A 27,449-nucleotide genomic window follows, 5' to 3' on the forward strand; every position below is an offset into this window, starting at 1 on the left:
AACTGCCTTGAAACTTGGAGAGAAGAGCATATCTGCCTCTTTCCCTCCAGGAGAATTGACAGGTGCCAATAAGCTTCCTTTTGGATGAAGTTGAATGAAAGTAGGTGAGTAGGAGCCCCCAACCAAAGCCCAGACTTAGAGCACAGCCAGAAACAAAAGCAGGAGACACTCAAAAATTTAGACTGCACAGAAGAAGGGACATGTCTGGGGCTTGGCGAAGGGGAAATGGGAGGGCTGTGATGAGGAGCACTTGCAGAAATACCCCTGCAGAGGACAGGGAATCAGCAGAAGCATTGATGAAGTGACCCAGGGATGGTGTTGGCATTGGCCTTGGCTGAGTGAGGAGAAGCCCTTGGCCTGGGCTGACACTCACTGCCTGATTCCTCCCAGGCTGAAAGGTGCTGGACTTTGTGCATCCTTTGTAAAGAAAGCGGTCCGCACCAAAAACATAACCGGTCCCCATCTCTTTCTCCAAGGGCTGCATGCTTTGACTAGCTGCATAGACTGCAGAGAGTACAGGGAATGGCGGATGAAGACGAAAACTTTCTCCAGGGTGGCATTTTATTGCTGATTTCAGCAAAGAGCTGTCGTTAACATGAAACTGAGCTCCAGACACTTTCCAGTTCTCTAACAGGGGAGAGGAGCGATGTCTCTGGGGCAACGCTGACCTCTTTATTAGCCCTCCAGCGCTGATGGGCATATGCTGGAGATCTGCCTCTCCCTGCTCCCCACCCCCACTCACAGCCTGCCAGCTTGTGCATTTTTGCATGTTTTCTCACTACGTTGGCCCATTGCCTTTAAAAGGCTAAATGCTCCAGACTAAATTTGGTCATGCAGCTCTGCATGGTTCCCTGGAATGTCCTCGGGTTTCAGACTCCTCTGATAGCACCATTCCCCGCCTCCCGCTAGGCTCCATTGGCTTCGCAGCACCCAAATCGCAGCTGGGCCCTGTTATTGGCCGACTCTTGGACCGAGGGGTGTCCCCTCTTTATAACTACTGTATCCCAGGCTGTAGCGATTGAGAGCTGCTGAGATTTAACACTGCAGCACCTGCTGCCACTGGGGGAAGCCGTGTCAAGGCTTCAATTTTTTTTCTCCTCATCCTTGGTACCACATATCACCGCAACCGTGTCTCGCCAGCGAGCCACCAGGATGTCCAAGGTAGCCAAATACCGGCGACAAGTTAGTGAAGATCCAGATATTGATAGTTTGTTATCCACTCTGTCTCCAGAGGAGATGGAAGAGCTGGAGAAGGAGCTGGATGTGGTGGATCCAGATGGAAGCCTCCCTCTGGAGCTCAAGCAGAACAGTCAAACAGAAAAGCACCCACCTGGCCCGCACAACTGCGATGCAAAGCTCAATCACTGCGAAAAGGAGACCAAGAAAATTATTCAGAGGGAACACTCGATAGACGTAAGTCACATCTCCCTACATCTGAGCTATAAGGTGTTTCTGTGAGAAATGCAGGGGCACACCTGTGATCTCCGCTGGGCTATTTTAAGGGACTAAGTGGAAAACACAAACCCTGAGAAATGGGTGTTGTGCTTGCCAAGAGAATATCTGTCGTGTAGAGACAAGAGACCAGGCAGGGACCTGCTCCAGGCACTCTGGGAGGGAACAGGGTATTTCATGAGATCTTGGTGTTGCTCAGAAAATCAAAATCTGTGCTAGTGCCAAGGTTTTTATCTTTGCCTCTGCTCTAACATCCTTCAACAGGGCTGGTAGTGGAGATGCAGAAGGTTGGAGGGTCTGGTGCACTGACAGCAAAGCCTTTTCCTTTGTTTTCTGTTTTTCCTTTGGAGATCTCCAGACTCTTGGTCCCTTCTGTTTCTCTTGTGCAAAAGTTTAAAACATACCTGGCTCTTGTGGAATAAAAAGAGAGAAAAGTTTGCTGCTTTGTGACAATCACCCTGATAAGCAGGTTTTGCCCTAAGCTATTTGTTTTGTGTTGTTCATTATTCAGTTTAAAATCACTTTTTTATTAGGATTTGGATACATTTATCTCCCTGGACCTGGCAAGTCCTTGGGTGTAGAAAGTTTCGTGCCAGTCCCTCTCTTGTCTTTTATGCATCGCCTTGGTGGGAGCCAATCCCACCTCTCTAACATTTATTAATGTCTGCACTAAGAATATTTAATATGTACTTCATGCGTGGGAGGCTGGGAAGCAGTTGGTTTCCCTACTTTTTCATGGCAAGCTGAGCCAGAAAGTGAAAGAATGAGACTCTTAAGCTATTTATCTCTGTAGTCATGGTCAGATTTTGCAGCCCAGGTCTGATTCACATCTGCTGTGAAGAGACAGGACTGAAGAGTGTCAGCAGTGTAAGCAAGCAGAGTGTTATGTGAATACTCCTTTTAACAGATTGTTCTGGCTTTGAATGCTTATCTGTTCCACGTCACCAGCAATATCCTGGACAATACCCTGGATCTTCTAGCTGAGTAATCGAGCTCTAACTAGGCTGTGAGCACTTGGAAATAGCTCTTTATGGATACATACAGAGTTTATTATAGAAGGGTCCTATCTTGGCTGGGGCACCACTTGCAGCCAGGGTCCGAGCAAGGAGAAAAAGAGGAAAATTGCGGATATAGAAGAAATAAATGAAGTTTCTTTTGGAGATCTGAACAAGGGGTTAAATACTTCTTTCCCTCCTCTCTCCAAGTGGGCTGCCCACAGCGGGGAGTGTGGGCTTATACGGCCTGAGAGTTTTCCTCTAGCTGCGACAACTAGGCACTCTCAGCCTTCGCCTTCTATATGTGGCTTTCAGCGTGGGCTGAGGGAGCAATTCCCACCCCACTGGTTAGCTGCCACTGGCAGAAAGTACCGTGCCCCTCGTGACGAGAGCGTTAGCTTTATTTTCCCACTGGCTGGCTGTCACTTGGTGGGAAAATAGAGGCATTGCAGGACAGGCCTGCCTGAAAAGGGAAATAGAGTTGTGTGGGACTAGTTAGGCTGGTGGCACTGTAGCAGGGTTTTGCCCTGGTTTGCAGGTAAACCCAATTCTCAGTCAGCGCTGAGCTGACCCTGAAAAAGCTGTGTTTTAAGGGAGGGAGTGCTCTTGAGTTTGGCAGCACTAGTGATGCAATATTAGTTTTGACCACATGAAGATGAAAAGTCAGCTCCAAATTGGGATAGGAAAGTGTCTGTGATCAAGAGGAAGGAAGGAAATCTGCTTTTTAGGAAAAGAAAGCTGGGAAATTCCCTTGTTAAACATTATGTTCTGGAAGGATGAAGAGCATGTGTGTGTCTGCGTGCCACGGGAGAGCGTTCAGGGTAGTGAAAAGGAATAACATGGCGAGGAGAGGTACTCCGCGAGAGCGTATATTGCTCTGTGGCTGGCAGAGAGTGCAGTGATGGAGGTCCTGAGAAAAGAGCTCTTTTTGCTCTCGTTTGAACTTTAGTAGCTTTAGGCTGTGGAAGACAAAGCAAATTGGCCGCTGGTCAAATTCTTCAGTGAAACTGGCCCAGTTAGATTATATTGCAGTAACTGGATATTGTAGAACTGACTTTCTTCTTCTATTTCAATCCCTAGAGGGAAAGAAGAAAAATATCCTCCACCCCTTCCTCCTTGGCATTGTTAGGACCTGGGATTAGCGCCTAGAAAATGCCAGCTCCTAGTGCTGGCAGGTCAGTTTGTACTAATACTGGAGCAGGGCCTTTGTACCATCACAGGCGCAGAGGATAGGAGGGGGATCATCTGATTGCAGCAGCAACCACAGAAACCAGCCTAGAAGCAGGTCAATCTCTTCTCTTCCTCCATCCAAGGAAGCTGCAGTGTTGTGTTTTGCAGTGTTGGATGGAGTGAGAACTTGGAGCCATTTGGAGCATCCCTGGTAGCTCCCAGGGCTCTCTTCTAGCCGCTCAGAGCGCTGAGGCTTGTGATGACAAATCCTTCTTTCTTATCAGTAGATTTCATGTTGCAATGGGCTGAGATGCGCTCGTGCACTTGTGACTGCCAACAGACATCGTGTGGCTGCGGTCTGGATTCACTCGCTGCGCCCGCGGGTCCTTCGTCGAAGGAGATGGCCTTCACTCGGCCAAGTGCAAACATCACCCTTGTCGATATCCATGTCAGCCTTTCTCCCTTGACAACTCTCAGCTCTGTGCATCACAAATCCACGCAGCACATGGCGTCCTTGATTAGGTGCACAGAGCGAAAATGTTGCAAGCGAGAAGCAGAAGCGTGAGCATGGGTGGGAAGCGTGCACGCAAGGGCACAGAAGGAATGGGAGGTCCTCTCAGTGGGACTAGCCCTTTGAACATCTGGAAGATGTTATCCTGCATCTGTGATGTCTCTTCATTGGGAGGAACGGGGGGTTAGATTCTTGTCCTTGAACTATAAAGAGGTTATAGTCCGTAACTGCGTCGCACAAAAGGACTGAGGATAGAAAATATTAAGGAGTTCCCAGTAAAGCTCCTGAGTGGCACCTCAGCTATATTGTTTCTCCTAAGAAACTTATTTTGCAAATCTAGAAGGTGATTTCCGCAATAAAACCACTGCCCCAGATCCCCTCAACCACTGCCTGCCAGGCCTGGGGATGGGAAAGCTGTCCAGGCAGGGCTGATCCAGCAGCACACTGATGAAAGCTGCTGCTCTTGGGTCTCCCCGTTTATTTTTCCTCCTATTCTTTCCCTCCCTCCTCTGTCCCCTTTTAGTTTGTCTGTGCATTTGCTCATGGAGTGTTTTCTGTTAGTGGGATTGTGCAGGAGCTTTTACAAAGGGAAAAATAGGATATTTTAAAGGAAAAAGTTCAATGTCTGCCAATCTTAGAGTTTTCTCTTGCAGTCATTTCTCTATTGTTGGACTAGCTCCAGGCACCCCAATTTCCTTCTAAATCCTGGGAGGAGTGGATATATTTAGAAATATTGTAACTACATAATAACATGTCTTCTTTCTCTGTGACGAAAAGGGCAAACTTGGGTAACTAGGAAGCTGTTTATAAACAACCCAAAATAGACGTGAGCTTCTCCCTTACTTCTCTACCCTGGGGAGCCAAATTCATGTGTTACTGGTGCATTAATTAACCTTGATTTCCTGTTGTTAGTGAGTGAAAGGATGCCCCAGTTGAACGATGGGGCTTGGGACACTGCCTCTCTTCAGATAATACTTAACAAGGCCTTCCCGTGGGTATATGTATCAAGGGAACCAAAGTGAAATTAATATCCACAAGTACATAAATGGGGACATGATTTCTAATAGCTCGTGGCTTTTAAATATGGCAGACAAAGACATAATGAGAGAAATTCAGGTTAGAAACATGCTGTAAATTTGTAGCAGTGGCATTGACTGCTGGGATGATTTGCTTGGGGGCACTGCTGACTTGCAATGACTTGAAATCTCTGTATCATGTCTGGGATTTCTCCTTAAAAGAAGAAAAGTTGGCTGTGCCACAAGATAGAGGCTCTATGCAGGAATCTTTGGATGGTTTTCTCTGGATGACAACTGAGTTATATGAGAAGACGGGTTTTGAGAGAGCTATTTCAGTTGGCTTTTTCTAGTTCTTCCTCTGCCATTTGTGATGTCCACTTTAAAAGGAATGTATTTATGTGCATATAGCACCATGATATATACCCTGGAGATATCCCTATCTTTTCCATTGGCATTCAGTTACTTTTAAATGCTCCCAGCAGTACATTTGCATGGAGGAACCTGGTTAAGAAGTGTTACCCCAAGGAAGCACCACAGCTCAGCATGAACCACATATCCTCTAGGACCAGGTGATTATGTGAATGAGAGCTCTTTAGCTATTGCTGTGTCCTTACCAGGAGTTACAGGCTTTACTTTTCAAAGCACACCACAAAATCTACCTTCTGCTATTCTTGGCTCTCCCTGGACTTGTGCGTGGCTTCACTACAGAACCCAGATATCTCCCAACACACTGAACACCTGGTGGCAGGGGCAGTTCCTCCTAGTGCTCTCCTTCCCTGGCCCCAACACCCTCCCTGGGAATGTAGACATCCCAGTCCTACCTCCCAACAGGAAGGCAATGATTTCATGCTGCTTTGAGCAAGGACTGCTTAGAAAGTGCAGGGAAATTACATGTGTTATCCTACTGTTGGAGGGGATTTATTTCAGGGCCGCAAAAATTCTTGCCTTAGAAAAATGTTTTCATGTACAGTGGATGTCTCTATCTGTGAGCCTAGGGACCTGCTTCTTGGAGGAGAAGGCTCTGAGTAAGAGAGGACGTTGGATGCCAGGGCAGATGTGCACAGCCCTAATGTATGTTTCCTATATTTTTGTCTCCTGAAGTTTAAACATCCCTTCCAACAGGAGAAGGTGAGTTGGCTCAGGCAAATGTTTTCAAACACTTTTCCCCTTTCTCTCAGGTTTCCCACTCCCTGCACACACTCCTGCACAGGTAAGCCACTGTCCTGTTCCAGATCCGTGTGTCCTTATCCCTGCAGGATGCTTTCGCTGGCCTAGTGCTCCTCAGAACATCCTTGTGCCCCCAAGCAACACTGTTTGCTGCAGGCTACATACAACTGATGGAGGTGCAACACCATTCCTCATGGCAGTGTTTTGATGCAAAGGGAAAGCAGTGAACTCAGAGGGATTTTACTTAATCCAGATGCAGAATATCTGAGGTATACTAATGCCAGATGGCAGCCGGTGAATGCAGTGTGTATGTATATCTGTGGGTGCATCCTACCTGTCCCAAGCAAAGCTAAAGGAAGGGTTAGAAGACAAGTATAGGTTCTGACAGACATTTCTTGGAGAGCAGTGGGCCATCACACCCACAGGTCCTAATGCCACTGATAGGGATTACAAGACCTCTTGGAAAGGTCTTCCAAAAAATGCTGATTTCCTTTCTAACTTGTTTCCTGTATGTGTAGGCTTGGCACTTGCTACTGGGTGGTATTTAATGCAGTATTACTGCTAGCTGTTTGTAGAGAGAGATACCATAGAAAGTGAAGATTTCTACCAGTGAAGCCTTCATCAACACCATGGAAGACCAACTCAGTTAATTAGTTTGCTATTAATGCTCAAAGCTTGTCATCTTTTCATGAAAATATCTGGAGGAGAAAACAAGCTCCAGATTTAAATAGCTGCAACAGACTCAAGGGAAATTGTAAAAGAGGGAAAAGAAATGTTTGTATTATCCTTTAATCATCCTACCAGCCTGCAACTAATACATATGTATTTAAACTCTGCTGTTCTGTTTATCAGCCAGTTCTGTAGATAAGCCAAGACTGTTCTCTTGTCTCCTCCGAGTCATCACCAATTCCCAGTTCTTTCCTTTCTTTTAACTGTGTCCTGGGCAGGTCTCTAGCAATCTCACTGCCTGCTCTTCTTCATCAGAGTATATTGCTGCTCTGTCTAGCTCATGGCCTCTGAAAAAGGTGTAAGAGTAGGTGACACTGGGGTATCCTTCCTCTTCACTCTTCCCTGGTGACATCTGGCTCACACTGAGAAGGACAAGGGGTGCAGATGTGTGGATCACACTTGTGTTGTCCTTCCAGCAACACACACGACATGAGCTGCCGCTGGTGGATCTCTGATCTTTGCATTACTCCAGCAGACAGTAGGTAGGGATATCCAAAATATTCACATATTTTAGAAGAAAACAAAGATATTGAGTTGCTCCTATTTGGATTCAGAGCAAATGTGCTAGTGTAGTCTCTAAGGGATGCCACAGATGAATTTTGCTGTGTGACTTCTCCAACTGCATAAAAGAGCCCTTCAAGGAGAGCTTTTTTGTCACCTTTTATTGTTCAAAAATGAAAACCGCTGTTGTCTGAGCTTCGATATTTAGTTCTTCATTTCTGGAAACATATCAACTCTGTAAAGAGAAGGACAAGCATCACAAATACGAGTTCCCAGCTAGCAAGAGAAGATAAAACAGGCCTCCAAGGCAAAAAGAAAAGCAAGAAAGATCCAACAACAGATAACCAAAGATCTGCAGTTTAACGAACAGCTGAAGAAAGTGAGGTGGCAATGCAGTCAGGTTTCAACCACATTTTCAAACAAACAGTGCAAGAAAGAATGGTATGACTAGATCTGGTTTTTTTCTAATGTTGTTGGGAAATCATGTTTCCCTGTGACCAGAGCAAATCACGGCACAAAGCATTCCCAGTGACTCGTAGGTTGTGCCAGAAGCAAATTTTCTGTCTGGAAGATGCATGTTCCATCTAAGGGCACAAGTGAAAAAAACCTCTGAATTTCTAGTCAGTCTGAAAAAACAACAGTGAAAAGCTTAGATCTATATTTACATAGACCACAACTGGGATGCAGACAAATCCATGGAAATGCTTGTAGTGTTTAGTTTATATGGGTTGAGCTGCCACAGATGGGAAAGTTTATTATCTGTTTATGGTGAGCTGATAATTTGACTTACAGAGCAGGAAAAGAGCTAAAATCCTTTATATATCGCTTTCTTTCACAGTGTTATGACATCATTTGCGTGCTAAAATGGTCTCTGTGACTCAGCTCCCAGCAGGACACTGGGATTAACTAGTCATATCACTCAAGCCCACCCTTTGCTTTGGTGGGAATCGCAGTGCTGTGGAGGGGACAGATCTCCCGCTGTATTTCATGTGCAACACTCCACAGGGGAGGAGTATCAGGGCACAAGTTTTGAAATCATTGTGTGGATCGCAGCAACTGTGGTGGATCAGCCACACAATGACCTGACAGAAGTCCTTTCAGACCCTTCCTTTCCTCTGCTCAAAGCATGGTGACAAACAAGGGTGAAAAGAAACAGGAACCTCAGCTGCAGAAATAAAACAGGAATGAGCATGGCTCACGGTTGCAAAGGCATTTTGGTGCATGCAGCCCGTTCACATTGGGTTGAGTAGCCCAGAACTGAGACTCAATATTTGCTTCCACTCTGCTGCTATAGATGTGAGATGAGCAGCTCAGGATTCACCCAGTGATAAATGCCAGCTGCTGCCAAGGACTCTGAGTGGTCTTGTCTCCCAACAGGGGGGCCAGGTCAGAAAGTGGAAGTGGCTGGCCTAGGAGCTGGTGTGGGCACGCACAGTGATGAGAACAGCCTGCAGAAAAAAGAGATGTGCAGTCTGCTTCCTTTCAGGGAAGATCTTCCGTTTCCAAGAACTAGAAATCATGGCTCCTGGCATGCCCTGCCTTATTTCATTAAGTGCTGAATTCTGTGCTTCAGGCCCCATGTGACTTAGGAGCCCAGGTGACACAGAAGCCTGTGCTCCTGTTTTTCATAAGCTATTTAGAGGTTTTGGCAAACAAATCAACTCTCAGATTTTGGCAGGCAGGCACCTGGGTCTGGAACTCATCTCACAGGCTTCACAGACCTGAGTTCATCCTCCCACACTGGATCCCCACAACCGTCTGTGACAGCCCCGTGGGCTGGCTGATGGGACATACAACAGACCTGTGGGCAACCTGCACCATCAAGGTGCCAGAAGACACTACCTATGTAGTCTCAGGAGATTGAGAACCAGACCCTTGCTTCTCGAGCATTATTTACCCAGTGCTGCAGAGGACAGGAGATAGGATTTAGGACTCACTAGATGTAATCTGCAGTGCTTCTCTTCCTAAAAATCTGAGGAATGTTCATGTTTGCCCACAGAAAATTCACCAGGCAGAAATCCAGCTGTGAGGTGGCTGTGATGTGAATCACTGAAGTTTACTGCCCTTTGCAACCTCTGCCGAAGAGGAAGTGATCAGAGGAAAGACCTCAGCTCGGGAATGTCAGGAGAAGGGGCTGAGAAAATGACGGGTAGAACAAAAAAGCTCTGAATTCTAAGAACAGATTTTAACAGAGAAACAAAAGTTTCCATTTGTAAAGTATCCAGTGGCTTTAAAAGCTCTCTAGAAAACTGCTTCATGTTACTGAGGAGGAGATGGAGCTATTCAAATAAAAAGAACCCATCTGAAATGTCTGTTATCTGCCTTAAATTCAGCCATGAAGACAGAGCAAAATGGGAGTCAGGGCTGGAAGTTGTCCAGCTTGTGGAGAACAGTGTTGCATCTCAGAAGGAGCATGTTTTAGGAAACATTCATCTGGGAAGTGCAAAGAGACAGTGATATTTGGGGTCAGAAGGGTCTGAGCAGAAGGGAAGGGGAATAACTGAGGTCCTTGTTAAAATAACAGAGTAATAGCCGAGGCAGGACGGGGCAAGAAGTTGTTTACATCACTCTGGGCTTTGGCACATAGAGCAGGGCCAGGGGTCATGCAAGGTCTGAAGGATGACAGTGACGTCCCTTCTCGGTGCTGGAAGCTGAGGTCCTTTTGCCCTTGCTAGAACCTCTCTGCTTCTTGCAAAAAATGTCCAAATATGCAAAGAGAGAAACCAGTCGCTTCCTGGGAATTGTCCTACCAGGGAGCCTCCAGGGCAAGTGCTCTGTGGGGCATACAGGAGGGTGCGAGCATTGTATCAGTCAACACTAGCCCAGGAGGTTTGCTCTTAGCTAATGACTGGGAGGGCTGCCCCAGGACTAATGCAGGTAGAGCAAAGCCAGATGCACTTGTGACTGAGGTGGGTGTTGTGTAGAGCTGGACCTGGCTGAGCTGGGTGAGCAGGGCCTGCAGAAGCCTTGTGCTCCCACTTCCTCTGATGGTCTCTGGCAGTCTGGATTTAGTAGCCTGTAGGACTCAGCCAAGGACACAGCATTTTTCCAGGAATGTCCTTGGCTCCGAGATGTCCCTGGGCTGCTCAAAATTGGCCGAAGACTGCAGGAAAGGAGCAGCTTGACCAGTCCTGTTATGGATTAGCTTGGCTCCGGCAACCCTCCCACATGCCTAGAGCATAACAGCAATGGGTACCCAAATACTCAGGAATGTCAAATGCAAAACAATCTGGTTTTGCCCACTGGCCATCTCAAGCGACTTCCCCGTGTGGTGGAACAGTCTTGGGGACATCCCAGTCCCCTGGGAGCTCTCCTGTGGGTCGTGCCCAGCTGCCTCAGCCCGCCTCGTTCACAGTCTCACCGAGGGATGGTGGGGTGCTGGTGTCTTGTTCACAGCCTCTGGGCATGGGATTTGGGTGAAGTAGGCAGGAAGGAGGAGTCATTGGGGGCTTCCTTTAGAGCCAATGCAACTAAGTAGATGTCTCCAGAGAATGATGCAGATGCCTGAATTTAGACCTGTGGGTTAGATCTCAGGCTCTTGGGGTAATTCTGGAGACCTTTTTAGGGCTAATTAGCATCCATAGGACACTCTGATTGGCCAGTCAGTTATGGAGCCATAATTGTGCCTAAACCCCTTCCTTAGAGTAACCAACACCACCTTCCTTCCCTTGCCAGTTTGATTTGGGACCTCTCAGCTGACCAACAGTTCTGCAGCGCTTTCTCTGTGTTTCAGAGTCCCTGGCGGTTCCCCACTTCCTTGCTCTCCCATTTTTTTCCAAATCACCGGTAACTCAGGATTTGCACAGGACTGATGGAGCTTTGCTGGTGGATACCTGACGCCCAAGCTATGCCCTGACAACAGGCAAACTGGAAAATGTCCTGTTACCTGCAGGAGGAATTTGTTACCACAGCAGAGACTGAGAGAAAGGGACAGTCTCCTGGCTAGACTTTATCTCCCAGCCTGACAGTCTCCAAGCAGGAGAGATTCTGCTTGGTTTGCGAGTAGCACAGCCTTGGGTAGAGGCTCTCTGTTGGTGGCAAAAGTAACAAAAGTGAAGCGCCAGACAGCCAGCACCACAGAAACAGCTTTGCTGGTTGAGTTGTTGGAGAGGAGAGAGGAAGTGAGTCACAAGAAGACCCATGGGCTCTAGCAGGCTCCAGTTTCCATGCAGAAATTAACCCATGCTGACTGAAATCGTTCCTGGATTAATTAAGTTCAGCTGGTCCAGCTGTCTTTTGGGCAGATGCCCACATCCTGGTTTAGGAGGGATGTGTGCTAGTGTAGGGTAGTTTGGTAACAAACAGGGCTAACTGCTTGCTAGATGCTTGCAAGATTGTAGGCACAAGTAGGCGTGCAGCTCAGCTAACTTGGTTAAACAGGTGCAATTGCCATGCACGGGCAATTTCTGAATGTGCAGATACTTGCCTCTCACTTTGCCCCCATAGGGGTCTATGTTTCCCACTCATATTCCTTGACAACAGATGTCCTCATAGCTATACACAGATCAGGACTGTGTTCTTCTGCTCAGGGGCTTGTGAAGCTTATGTTCCCATTGGCATCACCGATGAACAGCATCTGGGGCTGTCAGCCCCTTCGGAGCTAACCCTTCATTTCCCAGCGGTGCTGATGGCTGAGGTGGGTCTGATCCTAGCAGAGTCCTCGCTCAACAGCACAAGCATCTCCAAGGGCCATGGCCTGGCTCAAGCTTCCTCTCTTCTGCTCTTGGTGCTCTTATCTCAGCCAGGAGCTGGGGTGAGATATCAGTCTCCTGATGATATCTTGCAGTCAGCTTCTTGGAGGCCCCCAGAAGCTGCAGATGACATTAGAGACTGAGTCAGTATTAAGCTTGCAAGTTGAGTTCAGTGTTTCTGGATTTTAACATGAGCTACAGGTGCAGTTTTGGCACTGAGGGCTTTTGCTGAGGGATGTGATGCCAATAGATGATCTTTGTTTTCTCCTTGGGCCATGTGCCTCCCGCCACATACCTCATGGAGGAGCTTGTCCTGGCCTCTTCTGATGTTTTCCCCCTTTCAGCTAGGCCCTCCTCAAGCACAGATGGGAGATGGCTTCCTGGAGCAAACAACTAGCTGCTTGGCAGCGTGTGTCCTCCATTTTGTTCTTTAGCAAGCCCGTGCACATGGCTGGTGTGCGAGGGCAGTATGTTCGGAGTGGTAATCTGGGCCATGAGGGACTCTTCCGAGGACATACCTCTGAAAATAGCTGTGCATTGGCAAAAGCTGGCCCCTTCCAAAGACAAAACATTTCTTCTACAAGTGCATTCCCATATGTCACCTCTGCCAGGGACTGATGTAACAGCAGCAACTGGGCTGCAAAATTGCCCCTTCTCTGCAGCTGGGGTACAGATTTTGAGTCCTTGGGTACTTTCCTTTCCTCCTCAGCATGTTTCCATTTCACTTAGAAACCTGCCTGTGGGCACAGCAGGGTGATCCTTGCCCCCGTCAGCTCTCAGTCCCCGTGCTGAGCCCACTCCAGGTACCTTTCCCAGCATGTGAACAGCCAGATCAATGTCTAGCACCTAGTAACAGATTTCTGCACCTATAGCGTTTAAGATGTGACGGTGCCTTGCCATGGGCCATCTCTGTGGTCTGCGAGTCCTCCCACCCACGCAGAAATGGGCTGCAGGGCGTTTGAGGCTGGAGGAGAGAGCCATGCTCCATCAGCTGCCAGGGAGCGAGCAGCAAAGCTTGCAGCCCCTCTGCTCTCACCCCTTCCCTTGCCTTGCACCCGTGCCGAACGCCTGCTGAGCACCAGGGCTTCCCAAAGGCCGTTAAGCAATGCTCATCTTGCTGAGCTCCACAACATCCACAGAGGGGAAGCGCTTGGGCCGTGGGACGCGGCGTTTGCACCAGGGCGGGAGCAGTGCTGCGAACGCTCGGATTCCAGGCAAGAAGTTCCCAGTCTCCTTTGCCTTTTAAGGAAACATTTGAGTGGGTTTGAGGGTTACATTTGCTAACAAGCAATGGCAATGCTCATTTTAGTCTATTTAGAGGAAAGGGGAAGGCATTTCAGTTCATCAAAACACTGGTGATTAATCAGCCAAGTACCAGGCTGTTTTCATTAGGCTTATTTTTAAAGGTCTGACACGCTGTGTAAAAATATTCCCCTAATAATCTTGCTCGCAGCAGAGGGAATAGCACAGGAGGAGGTGCCATGGCACTCGTTTCTAGGTATCCAAGGTAAATATGTCAGCACAGCAGAGAGGAGTGAGCAGGCAGGACTCAAGATGGCAATCGAGAGAGTGCAGGGCTGGCCCTGGACAGTGCAGATGGAGACAGCCTGGCCAGCGGCTCTGGCTGTGGGAGAAGGTGCGCTGGTGGCTGCAGGTCCAGCATTTCAAGGTCGAGGGAAAAGAGACATTTCTGTCCCTTCCTCTCCATCGTTCTGCCACAGAGCTTTTTCACCGTGCCCCAACAGCTCCAAGAGCTGGAGCAGCATGCTTGTGCTGCCAGCCTGGAGGTGAGCACTGCTGCACTGTCACCGGTGAGCAAAGCTTGAGCTGGTGTCACCACCCCAGGCTGGCCCGAAGTGGCAGAAGTTCACAGAGAACCTAGGACTGAGTGCAAACACAGGAGGGGACGAAGGCACTTCACGGGCAGGAGCAGGCCTGCTGCAAACCAGCTGGAAGTCCCTAAAGCAAAGCATGTCTTCTGGGGAAAAAAAGCCTCTGATCTGGCTGTAGAGATGCCCCAAATCTCTACCAAGAGAGATCCTCTTTGACAGCATCCTTCCTGCTCATCCAGAATTGAACTGCAGCGCCAGGCATATGTGATCCCACAAACGCTGCCTGGGGCAATAGTGACACCCACAGCTGATGGCTGGACATCCATGGCTTGCCTTGCCTTTCCTCTGCCGAGGGACACGTCTGGCTCATTTTCCACCAGTGCCATTTCCAAGTCCCACTCCCTGATCTGCAGGCACCGGTGCCCTCCCTCCCACAGGCATGCCCCATGCCGCAGTACCTAGACATGTGGCCTCGCTGTTAGCTACATCAGGAGATCCACTGGCCACAGGGCCCTGCTGTGTGTCAGCTCTGCTCTCTGCAGTCACGTTGCCCAGAGATCGCACCATTTCCAGCACCCCAAGCCCCCTCTCCCCAGCACTGCCAATGCCCAGGCTTCCCAGCCAGCAGATTATCCTGCTCCTTTCTCCGCAGGCATTTGCCAGCCTTGTGCTTCGAGGCAGCACGAGGGTTAAGGAAGTCATGAGCTTCTTCAGAGCTCTCCTGAGGGAAAGCAAACAGCAACCCAGCAGGAACCCCACTGGTCATAGCCACCATGTGGAAGCCCATGGGAATGCCTGAGCAGCTGTAACAAGAACAGCAGTAACCATGTGATAACAGGATATTCCCAGCACTTGCTACTGCAGCTTTGCTAAGCAGGGATTTGATACACTTCTTAATTCGCTTTGGTTTCATCTTGGTTCCGCTGCCTTCTCTGTAGATCCTTCTTTCTAGAGTTTTCCTCCCTTTTCCCAAGACCTACTCTATCCTGGCCAAAACCTTTGCTCTGCTTGCTCTTGGATGTGCCAGGAAACAGGCTGGGAGATGCTGCAGGAACAACCTCAAGAGCTTAGAGAGATCCAGGGCTCCCCATTACCAAACTACGCATGCTCAGGCTGGGAAGAAGAATGCTTTTTGGAGCACTTGGCATGGAGATGAAGCTGCTGGCTCTCTGCTCAGCCAGGTTTGCCTTCCCTTTGGACATGAGAGGGCTGTAGAGCCCTGGGGGATACTGTCTTTTCTTGCAGGGACATGGAGACATATCCAGGCCATGACATCTCCAAATGCCTTTGAATGGTGTGTGAGACATAAGTGTATGGACAGACCAAGGCAGTGGAGCCCCCATCCCCTGCATGCCTTCTGCTCAGCCTCCTGTTGGAAAAGATGCGGCTCTTCCTTTGCCAAGGTGGTTCGGGGGAGACTCAGGGAGCCCTGTCTGGCCACTGTCTTCAACATTTGCACCACTGTGGGGCTGTGGAGACAGGACAGGTAGCACTTTGTAGTGGTCTGGCATATGCCTTTCCGTCGCATGTTTAGGTCCATGACGAGGAGCCAAGAAATCTCTTAACTAAATAAACAGATTTCTCGTCCCAGATGGCATCTGTTTATATGCCAGGTACAAACAGTCTCCACAGCTGCTGCACTCAGAGCGGCCAGTTCTTTCCACAAAAAGCATTCCCACAGGGCCGGCAGTGCCTCACAGAGGGAATGTAGATCTGCACGTTGCCCCAGCATGGACGCTACCACGGCAGCAATGAGTCTGGGCTGGAGAAGACACCTCAGCCTGGGAATTACTGTGGAGTCCTGATCAGACCCATGTGGACGAGGAGGCCTGCCTTGGCTGCAGAACAGGGTCTCTGGCTCTGATTTGGGGTTATCTCCGGTGTCAAGGTGCTGAGTGGAAACCATGGTGCTGCTAAAGCTCTAGAAGGTCCAAGGTGCTCACTCAAGTGTAATGTCTGCATCTCCCAGGAGTGTTTTTGTTCTTCTTTTCTCTGAAATCCTAAAGTCCCCAGTCAAAGACAACATTTGCTCTGCCATCTCCTCATCTCAGTGCTTCCTTCTCCTGCAGCCAGCATTGCTACCAGCTCTGCATTCAAGCCAAATAGTAGTAACCCACATAGTAGTAAACCGGGCCCTGACCTAACAGACAGCTCTGCATCCAGGCTCCCAGCTAGCAGTGTCACAACACATTGCCCTCTGCTTATCTCCAGACAGGAAACCACAGCCCTCGGAGGCTGCTCTGCACCTCTGCCGGAGCCAGCAGGCACATGGAGCTGAGCCGTGCTGCCAAAGCCACGTACCAAGACAGAGCCACAAGAGGCAAGAGTTGTGTGCTCCCTGGCCACGCAGTGGCAAGAAGGATGTTTAAACTACCAAGACCAGATGCAGACTTTATATTTGGACCTCACCCTGCAGAGCAAGCTTAGTCCCAATGGAAGGGATTGATCTGTCTCATTTTAGTTGTTTATAGAATTGATTAATCTCCATGGGTGGGAGCAGAGGTGTCTTATATCTAATCTTAAGGGAGCTGAGTCCTGCCCTCATGCCCAGTTCTTAGTGCATAGTGCAAAATCTAGGTCCCGTGCCCACATCTCCTGAGGCACACAGGGAAGCTAAGGGAAATCCTATGCCATAAAAAACAGCAGGCTGGAAAGCTGCTTGCACTGAGCTGCAAACAAAGATGTTGGTGAGACATGACACAGAACATATGTCAGAAGAATGCTGATGGGAGACTCTACCCACACCGCTGACCCTGGGTAAAGGCTGTCACGAGACATTTGCAGACTCCCTGTTGCTGCATCCTGGAGCTGCTGGTGCTGGTTGTGGTCAGTGGCAAGGTGCAGGAGCCCGCTACAGCAGTAGCAGAAGCTACACCAAGAATGAGTGTCAGTTGCCTGGCAAAGGTACAAAAAATCATCTAATGACAACTCAAGAAAGGGGGATTTAACTGACAGGCGGCAAATGATCAAATAGCCCTTAAGCATGAAGGAAAACAACAAAATCCTTAGCTGGAAGAAGCAGTCCGCAAGGAAACAGTCATCAAGCTTCAGGGTTTTCAGCCCTCAATGTGAAAGGAAGGCATAGTCACCACTTGAAGGTCAGAGTTAGAAAGCTGAAAACCAGACCGAGTTCCTCTTGCGTTTCAAAGTCCAGCAAACAGAACAGCAGCACCACAGTAAGCATAAAATGCAAAGGCAAAATTTGCATTTCAACGGTGAATAGAGAAAGTTGCAGACAAAACGAAAGCACTGGTGTTTGCCAGCCCACAAAGGAATGAGTGGGCATCTTGGCTGGCCTGGAGTTAAAAGAAGAAAGTCAGGAGGTCCAGCTGCACAACATCTTCGCATCAGCCGCATCAACCACTTGGCACAGAGAGCTGGGAAAATCCCAACTGCAGATATGCAGGGCAGGGGGCTGCCAGCTGCAGTAACACTGCCTTACACAACACATGATCATTTGGACCCTCCCTGTGGGGACCAGATCTGCATGCCTCCTCCAGACTGCCCCAGTTAAGCTCTTCCTTCTTATGTTGCCACTGGAGAACAAAACGCAGGAAGATATGCTGGGTAAATGCCATATATTAAAAAGTAATAAACACTCTTTGCCATTTTGCCCAGTTCTCTACAGGGAACTGCAAGCTCAACATGCAAACTCACTTTAAAGGGAGCCTTGTGTCAAAAAGCTTGGAGTTGGGTGAGACTACTGGATCAGTGCATGTGACCTGTGTCACTGGCTGTGGACACTCTCCTGCTTGCACATATGCCAAGGCCCATGCAAGGAGCACTCCGGACTCGAGACCAGGCATATTTGTGGGGCATCCATCTGGAAGTCATTTATAAAATGCTAGTAAAGGATCTGGGGATTACAGACTATGGATGTTAGATCCACCTCTGGTTAAAGAGGATAAATGAGGGAGGGGGTCAAACAGTGCAGTCTTCTGAGTGAGATGTGTTCTGCAGTTTGTTACGGTCTGTTAGGTTATTGTCCGTTCAGTGGGGACAAAGGAGGGCATCACCAAGACTTCTGGAGCCTTCTGGGAAAGGCTTGGAGGCAGAGGAAGAGCAGAGGGGCCTCAGAGAGCTGTGAGGGGACCTCAGCACCCTTGTGCCCTGCAGGCTCTGTCTCCATCCAGAGCACTTGGACACTGAGCCCTCCCTTGGACCTGAGGACTTCAGCCGGGTTAAACTTCCCTCTTCCAAAGCACAGCCATGAAGCAGCAGCGTGTAAACATGCGGCGTTAAATCACTCAACTGGCATAGGCGAGACCCTGGCCCATATTTGGGGCTAAACCATTATGATTCAGATCAGGGGTGACCTTATCTCCCTGAAGAGTCCTGACCACAAGACTGCAGGTCTTCTTCTCCTGCCCCAGCACAGACCTGGCCTTAGCTGTCCTCATGGAGTAAGGAGGGACAGATCCACATCTTTGCCTCTTTCATTGCTGCGAGAGCCTGGTTTGGAGCAGAGACTCTCTCTGTTGCCTCCCAGGGTGCACATATCACCCTGTATGATGCTCTCACCAGGAGGTTTCTGTCACATAAATCACTCGTACTTCATCTCAGCCATTTCTCATCCTGAGTGCTGCTGGGACTAGAGAAAAATCTCTGCTTTCCCCATCTCCCCCCAAGTCTCCCCTCCACCTCTTCAATGGCCTCATAGCAAAGAGGACAGTGTCCAGTGTGTTTCAAGGCAGCTCATCCTCGTATGAGTGGTCTAAGACCTTCCTGAGGCCAGACTGTCCTGTATCCTCCCTTGACTAGCCATGCAACTTGCCCAGCTGCAGTGCTGCCCACGTGTCCCCAGGGCCAGGGCCAGTGGACAGAGATCCCATTGCATATCGCTCTTCATGTGCTGCTTCCACGTGCAAGAGAGGTGCTGAGTTTCTGACAATGGGGCTGGGGTAACAAGTCTGGAGGTTGGAGGGAATTTGCCTCTGTAATACCTTGGTGTTCTTCTGTTGTTAGGAAAGCAGATCAACAGAGAAGAATAAGGAAGCCAAGACTGGAGAAGAAAAGGGAAAGGGAGCTCCTTCCAAAGACCTGAAACAAAATACAGAAGCAGGGAAAGACTCGAAAAAGGAAGAAGGTGTTAAGAAGACAGACCCAAAAGTTAAAGCTGAGCCTGAGAGAAAACCCAAAGAGGAGAAAGCCATCAATGACAAAGTCAAGGCCATGGAGAAAAAACTGATGGGGAAGGACAAAAAGGAGGAAGAGAAGGGTTCAGCATTAAAGAAGGATGCAGGGAAGGATAAAAAGGAGGAAGAGAAGGGTTCAGCATTAAAGAAGGGGGCAGGGAAGGACAAAAAAGAAGAAGAAAAGGGCTCAGCATTGAAGAAGGACACATGGAAGGACAAAAAGGAAGAGGAGAAGGGTTCAGCATTAAAAAAGGATGGAGGGAAGGATAAAAAGGAAGAAGAGAAGAGTTTGGGATCAAAGAAAGAGGCAGGAAAAGATACAAAAGGAGAAGATAAGAAAGAAAAGGATAGAAAAGAGGAAGAAAAGAATTTGGCTTTGAAGAAATCAAAGGCTGGTGAAAAGGATAAATCCCAGCCAGGGCCGGAAAAGGCAGCAGAGAAGAAGGCTGCTCCAGAGCCGGAAGCTGAGACAACCGCAGTGACTGAGAACAGCACCTCCAAGCCCACCGTCAGCCCCCCAGAACAGGCCAAGGACGATGAGGCCTCCAGCATTTTTGACGAGCTCATCGAGAAAGTGAAGAACAACGATGCTGAGGTCACAGAAGTGAATGTGAACAACTCAGACTGCATCAACAACGAGACCCTGGTGCGCTTCACCGAGGCCCTGGAGTTCAATACCGTGGTGAAAGTGTTCGCGCTGGCCAACACCCGTGCTGATGACCACGTGGCCTTTGCCATCGCCATCATGCTGAAGGCCAACAAGGTGCTGACGAGCATCAACCTAGACTCGAACCACATCACCGGCAAGGGCATCCTGGCCATTTTCCGAGCACTGCTGCAGAACAACACGCTGACGGAGCTGCGCTTCCACAACCAGCGGCACATCTGCGGGGGGAAGACGGAGATGGAGATTGCCAAGCTGCTGAAGGAAAACACTACCCTCCTGAAGTTGGGCTACCATTTTGAGCTGGCTGGGCCTCGCATGACAGTCACCAACCTGCTAAGCCGAAATATGGACAAACAGAGGCAGAAACGCCTCCAGGAACAGAAACTAGCACAGGAACGTGCAGAGAAGAAAGACCTCCTGCAGGTGCCCAAACCTGGAGCCCTGCCAAAGGGATCCCCCAAGCCTTCCCCGCAGCCATCCCCCAAGTCTTCCCCCAAAAGCTCTCCAAAGAAAGGGGGAGCACCTGCTGCACCACCCCCACCTCCTCCTCCACTCGCCCCACCACTGATCAATGAGAACCTGAGGAACTCACTATCGCCGGCCACACAGAGGAAGCTGGCAGATCGGGCGCTGCCAGCCCAGGAGAAGAACTCACGGGACCAGCTTCTGGCGGCCATCCGCTCCAGCAACCTCAAACAGCTCAAGAAGGCAAGTATGGGAACAAGTGTGGGCAACACTCATGGAGTTAGCATGGGGGCTGAGATTTGAGGTCACTTCCATTCTCACTTGCGTGCAGCAGAAGCAAGGGCTGTCCTCCTGTGCAGAGTCCCGAGTGTGGGGTCTATGTTCCCAATTCTTTTGCAGAGCACAGGATAGGGAGATCCATCCCTTTGCAGAGCACGCAGGGTCAGCAGATCCATCCCTTTGCAGACCAGACTGGGCAGATCTGCTTTATTCCAGCCGCTAGATTTTGGTCCGGGGTTTGGGACACAAGCAAGAAACCGCTTTTAACCTAAACCCCTGGTGGATGGGGAGCCAGTACCTTCATGTGCGTAAAGGAAGCAGGGCTTAGCTGCAGCGAGAGGCCTGTGCCTCCACCCAAACTCGGGTGGCTGGCGTCTGTGCTGACCAGTGGGTGCACATAGCAGGTCTCCAAGGGCAGCAGGTCCTCAGGCTCTGCCATCATGTTGGCGCAGCCGAGCCTGCATCCCTGGGATGCAAGAGGCCACCATGCAGAGGGTACTGAGGGACGCCTGGAAGGGCTACGTCTCTCCTACCCCCTTTCATTGCTCCCTGCTTTGCCCAGTAACGGGGTGTTTTCTCCGGCAGGTGGAGGTACCAAAGCTGCTGCAGTAGGGAGCGGGATGGCTCTCCCACACGCAGCCTGCTGTGGCAGACCCTAGGACACATGCCTTTCTCGTGACTGTTTCCATGACAAGCCCTTTGGGAGCCTGCAGTGACTGATGCCGAGGAGCAGTGATCTCTCTGGGAGTGACAGAGGAGGGACCAGACCTGAGGAGGGCCAGCACGGTCATTTGATGCAGTGTGTGAGGAAGATGTTGTATTTATTGTTTTTAAGTTTGTGAAGCCCTAAAGCTCTTTCTTTCGCCAGCACTGTGCCCACCTCCATCTGGCAACCTGGAGATGCTGAGAATAGAGGATAGGCTGCAAAATCCAGGGGATGGTGGGCCGTTCCTGCTTCCACCCAGAGTTGTTGGACATCCCAGAAGACACCAGCTGAGCTTTGCTAATGGCACCCTGTCACATCCGTGTTCACATACGGGTCTCTGCCCCGTGTGGCTCTACGTGTGCACAGCAGCACGTGCATGGGGGAAGCTCTGCCAAGAGGGAGCGAGCAGGGGACTGGGCTGAGCCCCCGCCTGCAGCTCTGCAGCAGTGGGACAGGGGATGAGGTAGCCCAGGAGGATGGCACGTAGGCAGCTCCCTTCACCTCTGAGCATCAGCGTCCCCAGCCTCCTGGCGAGGGGAGAGGAAGCATGTGGCGGAAGGGAGCTAATGCTGGAGGCCAACGAGATCCAACGTGATGCCAATAGCAGCGCAATGATGCAGAGAGGGTTGCAGAGCTTCGTAGGAAGCTCCCTCAGAGCATGCCAAAGGGGATGTGACAACTCGCAGCCCAGCTCGCCAGCAGGACTCCACTCGCACCATGAGCCGCAGCGGTCCACGCTGGGAAGAGTAGACATATCTTCCCAGCTAGCTGCCAGCCTTGTTCTTCAAAGGGGCTGGAGACGGCTAGACCATCATCACCGCAGGCTGCCCACCCCGGCTTCCCCGGGGGTCTCCGAGCGGCCAGGAGAGTCACGGGGCTCGAGCAGAGGCCTTGAGGTTGCCAGGTCCCAGAGGTTAGGCTTGACGGCAGGAGGCGTCCGTTGCGTGCAGGGGGCTAAGAGGAGGAACAGCCAGGAAGAGAGCGAAGACAGAGGTGACGGAGCAGGAGACGGGAGCCGAGCCGTGACACACCCGCAGCTCCGGCCATGGCGACCGCGGGCGCCGCAGCCGCGCGGGGCCGCCGGCCGCCTCCTCGCTTCCTCTCACCGCTCGCAGCACCTTTGGGACGCTGTTAGGAAGGTCGGAGCGTGGGGACCCGTCTCCTCCGTGCCCAGGGCCGTCCTTACGCCCCGGCAGGGGAGCGGCAGGGCGTGCTGCCGGGTCGTGTACCGCCGGCGAGCTGCCTCACCGCTGCCACCTCGCTTCGGGTCTGCCGCGGGGCGCGGGCGCGGGCTCTCGCTGTGGGTCCCTTCCGCCCCACGCCACCACCGCACCGAGCTGGGCTGCCGAGCGGGGCCGCGGCGGCCGGGCAGCTGGCGGGACGGCGCCGCACCGGCGCGGTCGCGGAGCCACGGCGCGGGTTTGGCGGGCGGCTCGGGCGGGCGCCGGCGGGTCGCGGCGCGTGGGGCGAGCGAGGCCGAGCGCCCCGCGTCGCGCCCGGCGTGAAACCGGTTTGCGGCTTGTACGGCCACCGCATCAGCAATAAAGTTCACCAAAGGCTGCGCGCGGCGCTGTTCGGGGGCGCCCGGCGGCGCCGGCGGCCGCGAGGCGAGCGGCCGCGGCGCAAAACCCGGCCAAATGCCTATATTTGGGCATTCTGCGCCGGGGCGGCCCGGCGGCGCCTCCTGCCTCCTGCCTCGGCGGGCGGCACCCGGCGCGCCCGGGAGCGCTGCGGGGCCCCGCGGGCGCGCGGCGGCGCTGGGTGCAGGGCGCCGGGTGGCGGGTGCTGGGCGCCGGGTGGCAGGTGCTGGGTGCTGGGCACCGGGTGGCGGGTGCTGGGTGCTGGGCGCCGGGTGCTGGGTGCTGGGTGCTGGGCACCGGGTGGCGGGTGCCGCCCGCCAGCAGCCGCCCTGCGGGCGACGCTGCCCCCTCCTGGCCCCCAGCACCGGCCCGGGACCCACCGGCGGGGGGCGGGGCCGGGACCCACCGGTGGGGGGCGGGGCCGGGACCCACCGGCAGGGGGCGGGGCCGGGACCCACCGGCGGGGGGCGGGGCCGGGACCCACCGGCGCGGGGCAGTGCCGGGACCCACCGGCGGGGGGCGGGGCCGGGACCCACCGGTGGGGGGCGGGGCCGGGACCCACCGGCGCGGGGCGGCGCCAGGACCCACCGGCAGGGGGCGGTACCGGGACCCACCGGCGGGGGGCGGGGCCGGGACCCACCGGCGGGGGGCGGGGCCGGGAACCACCGGCAGGGGGCGGGGCCGGGACCCACCGGCGGGGGGCGGGGCCGGGAACCACCGGCAGGGGGCAGTGCCGGGACCCACCGGCAGGGGGCGGGGCCGGGACCCACCTGCGTGGGGCGGCGCCGGGACCCACCGGCGGGGGGCGGGGCCGGGACCCACCGGCGGAGGGCAGTGCCGGGACCCACCGGCAGGGGGCGGGGCCGGGACCCACCTGCGTGGGGCGGCGCCGGGACCCACCGGCGGGGGGCGGGGCCAGGACCCACCGCCAGGGGGCAGTGCCGGGACCCACCGGCGGGGGGCGGGGCCGGGACCCACCGGCGGGGGGCGGGGCCGGGACCCACCGGCGCGGGGCGGCGCCGGGACGCAGCGGCGGGGCCGGCAGGGGGCGCGGTGCCGCCGCCGCGGCCGCTCGGGCTCCCGCAGCCGCGGCCGCTCGGTGGCGGCGGCGGCGGCGGCGCAGACAAAGGCGCGGGCGGCGGGGCCATGGGCGGCCGGGCGGCGCCATGAGGCGGCGGCGGCGGCGGCGGCGGCGGGGGGCAGCATGGCCGCGGCGGGCGGCGGCGGCGGCGCGGGGCGGCGGGGGCTGCTGAAGCGGAAGCCCAACTTCACGCTGCAGGAGATCGACATCCTCATGAGCGAGGTGCTCAAGTACGAGCAGCTGCTCTTCGGCGCCGCCGCCAGCACCGTCAACGCCTACGAGAAGCAGAAGATCTGGTGGCGCATCACGAACAAGATCAACGCGGCGGGCCGCAACCAGCGCGACATCGGCGAGGTGAAGAACCGCTGGCGGGGCCTGCGCCGCCGCGCCAACGACAAGATCACCCGGCACCGGCAGGAGCGGCAGGCGCCCGCCGGGCCCCGCGCCGCCGCCGCCGCCGCCGCCGCCGCCGCCGGGCCCCGCGCCGCGCCCGGCCCCGGCCCCGGCCCCGGCCCCGGCCCCGGCCCCGGCCCCGGCCCCGGCCCCGGCCCCGGCTGGGCCCTGCGCGCCGCCGCCGCCGGCCTCGACCCGCCGCCGCTCGTCGCCGTCGAGGTGGTGGCGCCGCACGGTGGGTGCGCGGGCAGCGGGACGGGGACACGGCGGCCCGGGGGACGGGGGGGACCGGGGGGAACCGGGTCGGGGGAGTGGAGACCGGGATAGGGACGGGGGGGGGGACCGGGATAGGGACTGTGATGGGGACGCAGTGGGATGGGGACCTGAGGGACCAGCACCAGGACAGGGACACGGGGACACAGGGGACGGGGGGACCAGGACAGGGACTGCGACAGGACACGGGGGCGTGGGGAACCCGGACAGGGACAGGTGGGACTGGAAGAGGGACCATGACAGGGACACGGGGGGACGGGGACCGGCACCAGGACGGGGACACGGGGACGTGGGGAACCAGGACGGGAACAAGGGAGACTGGGATAAGGACAGGGGGACCAGCATAGGGACCCCGACAGGGGAAGAGTGGGACACGCTGACATGGGGAACTGGGATGGGGACAGGCTGGATGGAGACAGGGAAAGAAGGAACCAGGATAGGGACTGCGACAGGGACACAGGGACAGGGAGAACTGGGACAGGGGAGACCAGGACGGGGAACTAGGACAGGACATGGGGAACTAGGATAGGGACTGCGATGTGGGGGAGGGAGGGACAGGGACCTGAGGGACCAGGACGGGACACAGGGAAGCAGGATGGGGACTGGGATGTGGGGAATTGGGACGGGGACACTGGGGGACAGGGACGTGGTGGGGAGTGAGACAGGGAGCAGAACAGGGGCAATGGGGACAGGGAGAGGAACAAGGACAGGATCAGGACAGGGTAAAAGACGTGGAGGGGGGCAGGAGAGGGGACACGGTGGTCTGCAGGGGGACGGAGAGCTGTGCCAGCCCTTCTGCGGGCACCGGGATTACACCCGGCAGCTTGCTCACGGAGCAAAGCCCCGGAGGAGGCAGGAGGCTGCACGCATCAGCCGGCCTCAGCATCCCGGAGAAAACCAGGACCCGCGGCCGGAAAGAAGCGGAGATGGAGGAAGCGACGAGTCCTGGTGCGGCCGAGACCCCCCGGCAGGCAGATCGGTGCTGCCGGTCTGCTAATCCCACCGTTTCTCCCGGCGCTTCCAGAATAGCTCCGAGGCACTCAGCGCCGCGGATGCCGGGGATGGAGCTGCCCGGGGACGATCCCGGCGCCTGGGGGTCGCACCGCGGCCGGCGCCATTTCACAGGCAGCTTGGCCCATCCGGAGGGATCGGGGTTTATTTGCGGCAGTAGGAGGGCAGGGTGGAAGGGGGGGGGGAAGGACGGGTGCCGGACCGCTCTCGGCACGCGGTGACCTGCTCTCTCTGCTTCCCCGAGCAGGCGTGAAGGAGGAGGCGGTGAAGGAGGAGCCGGTGGAGGTGAAGACCGAACCTTTCCACGCGCCGACTTCGGAGAGCGGCCGCGGCCGGGCGGCCCCGGAGCGCCGGCTGCCGCGCGGCAATGCCCCCGCTCCCGGCGAGCTGCGCCAAGGCTGGAGCCGGAGCCCGCCGCAGCCCTCGCCACCCGAACTCTCCGGCGGCGAGCCGGGTGGGCAGCAGGAGCCGCTGGGCTCGGATTTCACCGGCGGCATCGTCTTCGAGCAGGACGCCGAGCGCCTGGCTGACTGCGGCGACGCGGGCGAGCCGGCAGGCGCCGGCGCCGGGCCGCTCTCGGAGCGGGGACCCCAAAGCGCCCACCTGAGCCCGGCCGAAAAACGCATCGTCCAGTCCAACGAGCAGCTGGTGCAGGAGATGCGGGCTCTGCGGCGCGAGTACGCCGAGAGCCGCCGCGAGACGGCCTCCGTCCTGCGCGCCATCGCCGAGGCGCTGAGCGGCGTCAGCAGCAGCCTGGCGCAGATCCGCGATCTCTACCTCCGCGAGCAGGCGGCCCCCAAGCCGTGAGCCGTCCCGCAGCTGGCTGTGGGGAGAGCCGGAGGGGTTTGGGTGGGGGGAGAGAGGCCACCGCTCCGGACGCGGGCTGGCCGACGAACACCCGCTCGGCCCGGAGCACGGGATTTGGGGCCGGTTTCCCCCTCCTCGCCCCTGCGCCTGGTTTTCTTTCGGTCCTTCCTCCACCAACGCAGGCACCTCGTAATAAAACTCTGAACTGGCCGTGGGCGCTGCCCCGTCTCTGCTCCTGCTCAGAGCTGGCCGAACCTCTCCTGCCCCGGCCGAATCCCGCTGGAAAAAAAAAGCCGTTGGGGCTAGGAAAAGGGCTGCCGCCGGCGCTGAGCGTAGCAGACAGGGCCGGGGTTTTCGTGGGATTCACGAGGCCCTCTCCTCCTCCTCCGTTGCCGCTCCGGAGGGAGCTGGAGGTATTTGCCTGGCTTTTTTCCCGGCCCCGGGGATGGCAGCCGGAGCGGCCGAGATGAATCACGCCGGCGACAGCTGGCTGAGAGGGGCCGGGTGCGTCGCGCTCTCCGATTGCCTGGCTCTCTCCGGCGGCTGTAAAGGGAGACGGTTCCTGTCCCCGTCGGTGCGGGGAAGGGGCTAAATTTGGCAGGGTGAATGTTCCCCACCACCACCCCCTTCCAGCCCCGAGGGCTGAGCTGGCAGCCGGGAGCAGGTCGCAGCGACTCCCCTTGCGGCTCTGCTCCCGCTTGCGGGGTTTGTGCCTGGCCAGATCCTTCGGGGATGGCAACGGAGCCGTCCGTTACGCTATCTAAATGCTAAAATAGGAAATAAACCCTCCTTTTCCCAGCCCCTCCTGAGCGGGAGGCCGGATGCAGGCGATGCCCGGCAGCATCCCTGGGTACCACTGGAGCCCCGCGTCCCCCCACCCTGGGCTGGCCGAGACCCAGGCAAGAGAAGAGCCGGAAGAGCAGCAAGATGCCGTGGTGTATCCATCCTGGGGAGGGCTGGGACCCCCCCACACACCCCATCCTGGGGG

At 54.5% G+C, this 27,449-nt stretch overlaps 2 protein-coding genes across 2 annotated transcripts; both read left to right on the forward strand.

The window, feature by feature from the left end:
* The first annotated feature begins 1,007 nt into the window (after positions 1 to 1,007).
* Positions 1,008 to 22,872, forward strand: LMOD1 (leiomodin 1). Its single transcript, XM_062594964.1, has 3 exons — positions 1,008 to 1,413; positions 19,030 to 20,574; positions 21,196 to 22,872. The coding sequence occupies exons 1-3, from the start codon at positions 1,153 to 1,155 to the stop codon at positions 21,220 to 21,222; spliced, it is 1,833 nt and encodes a 610-aa protein (XP_062450948.1). The 5' UTR covers positions 1,008 to 1,152; the 3' UTR covers positions 21,223 to 22,872.
* Positions 22,873 to 24,095: 1,223 nt separating this feature from the next.
* LOC134150734 (myb-related transcription factor, partner of profilin-like) lies at positions 24,096 to 26,671 on the forward strand. The gene is made up of 3 exons (XM_062594783.1): positions 24,096 to 24,409; positions 24,527 to 24,605; positions 25,902 to 26,671. Exons 1-3 carry the CDS (start codon positions 24,101 to 24,103, stop codon positions 26,459 to 26,461), a joined length of 948 nt encoding a protein of 315 aa, XP_062450767.1. The 5' UTR covers positions 24,096 to 24,100; the 3' UTR covers positions 26,462 to 26,671.
* Positions 26,672 to 27,449: the final 778 nt, after the last annotated feature.

Source organism: Rhea pennata, chromosome 25 (genome assembly GCF_028389875.1).
Source record: "Rhea pennata isolate bPtePen1 chromosome 25, bPtePen1.pri, whole genome shotgun sequence".
Lineage (NCBI taxonomy): Eukaryota > Metazoa > Chordata > Aves > Rheiformes > Rheidae > Rhea > Rhea pennata.

Excerpts from the sequence above, each read along its gene's own strand:
- LMOD1 (XM_062594964.1), top strand. The coding sequence starts at position 1,153 with ATGTCCAAGGTAGCCAAATACCGGCGACAAGTTAGTGAAGATCCAGAT. Across the intron at positions 1,414-19,029 it reads AGAGGGAACACTCGATAGAC|GAAAGCAGATCAACAGAGAA; the intron begins GTAAGTCACATC and ends TTCTGTTGTTAG. Across the intron at positions 20,575-21,195 it reads ACCTCAAACAGCTCAAGAAG|GTGGAGGTACCAAAGCTGCT; the intron begins GCAAGTATGGGA and ends TTTCTCCGGCAG.
- LOC134150734 (XM_062594783.1), top strand. The coding sequence starts at position 24,101 with ATGGCCGCGGCGGGCGGCGGCGGCGGCGCGGGGCGGCGGGGGCTGCTG. Across the intron at positions 24,410-24,526 it reads GGCAGGAGCGGCAGGCGCCC|CCCGGCTGGGCCCTGCGCGC; the intron begins GCCGGGCCCCGC and ends CCCGGCCCCGGC. Across the intron at positions 24,606-25,901 it reads CGAGGTGGTGGCGCCGCACG|GCGTGAAGGAGGAGGCGGTG; the intron begins GTGGGTGCGCGG and ends TTCCCCGAGCAG.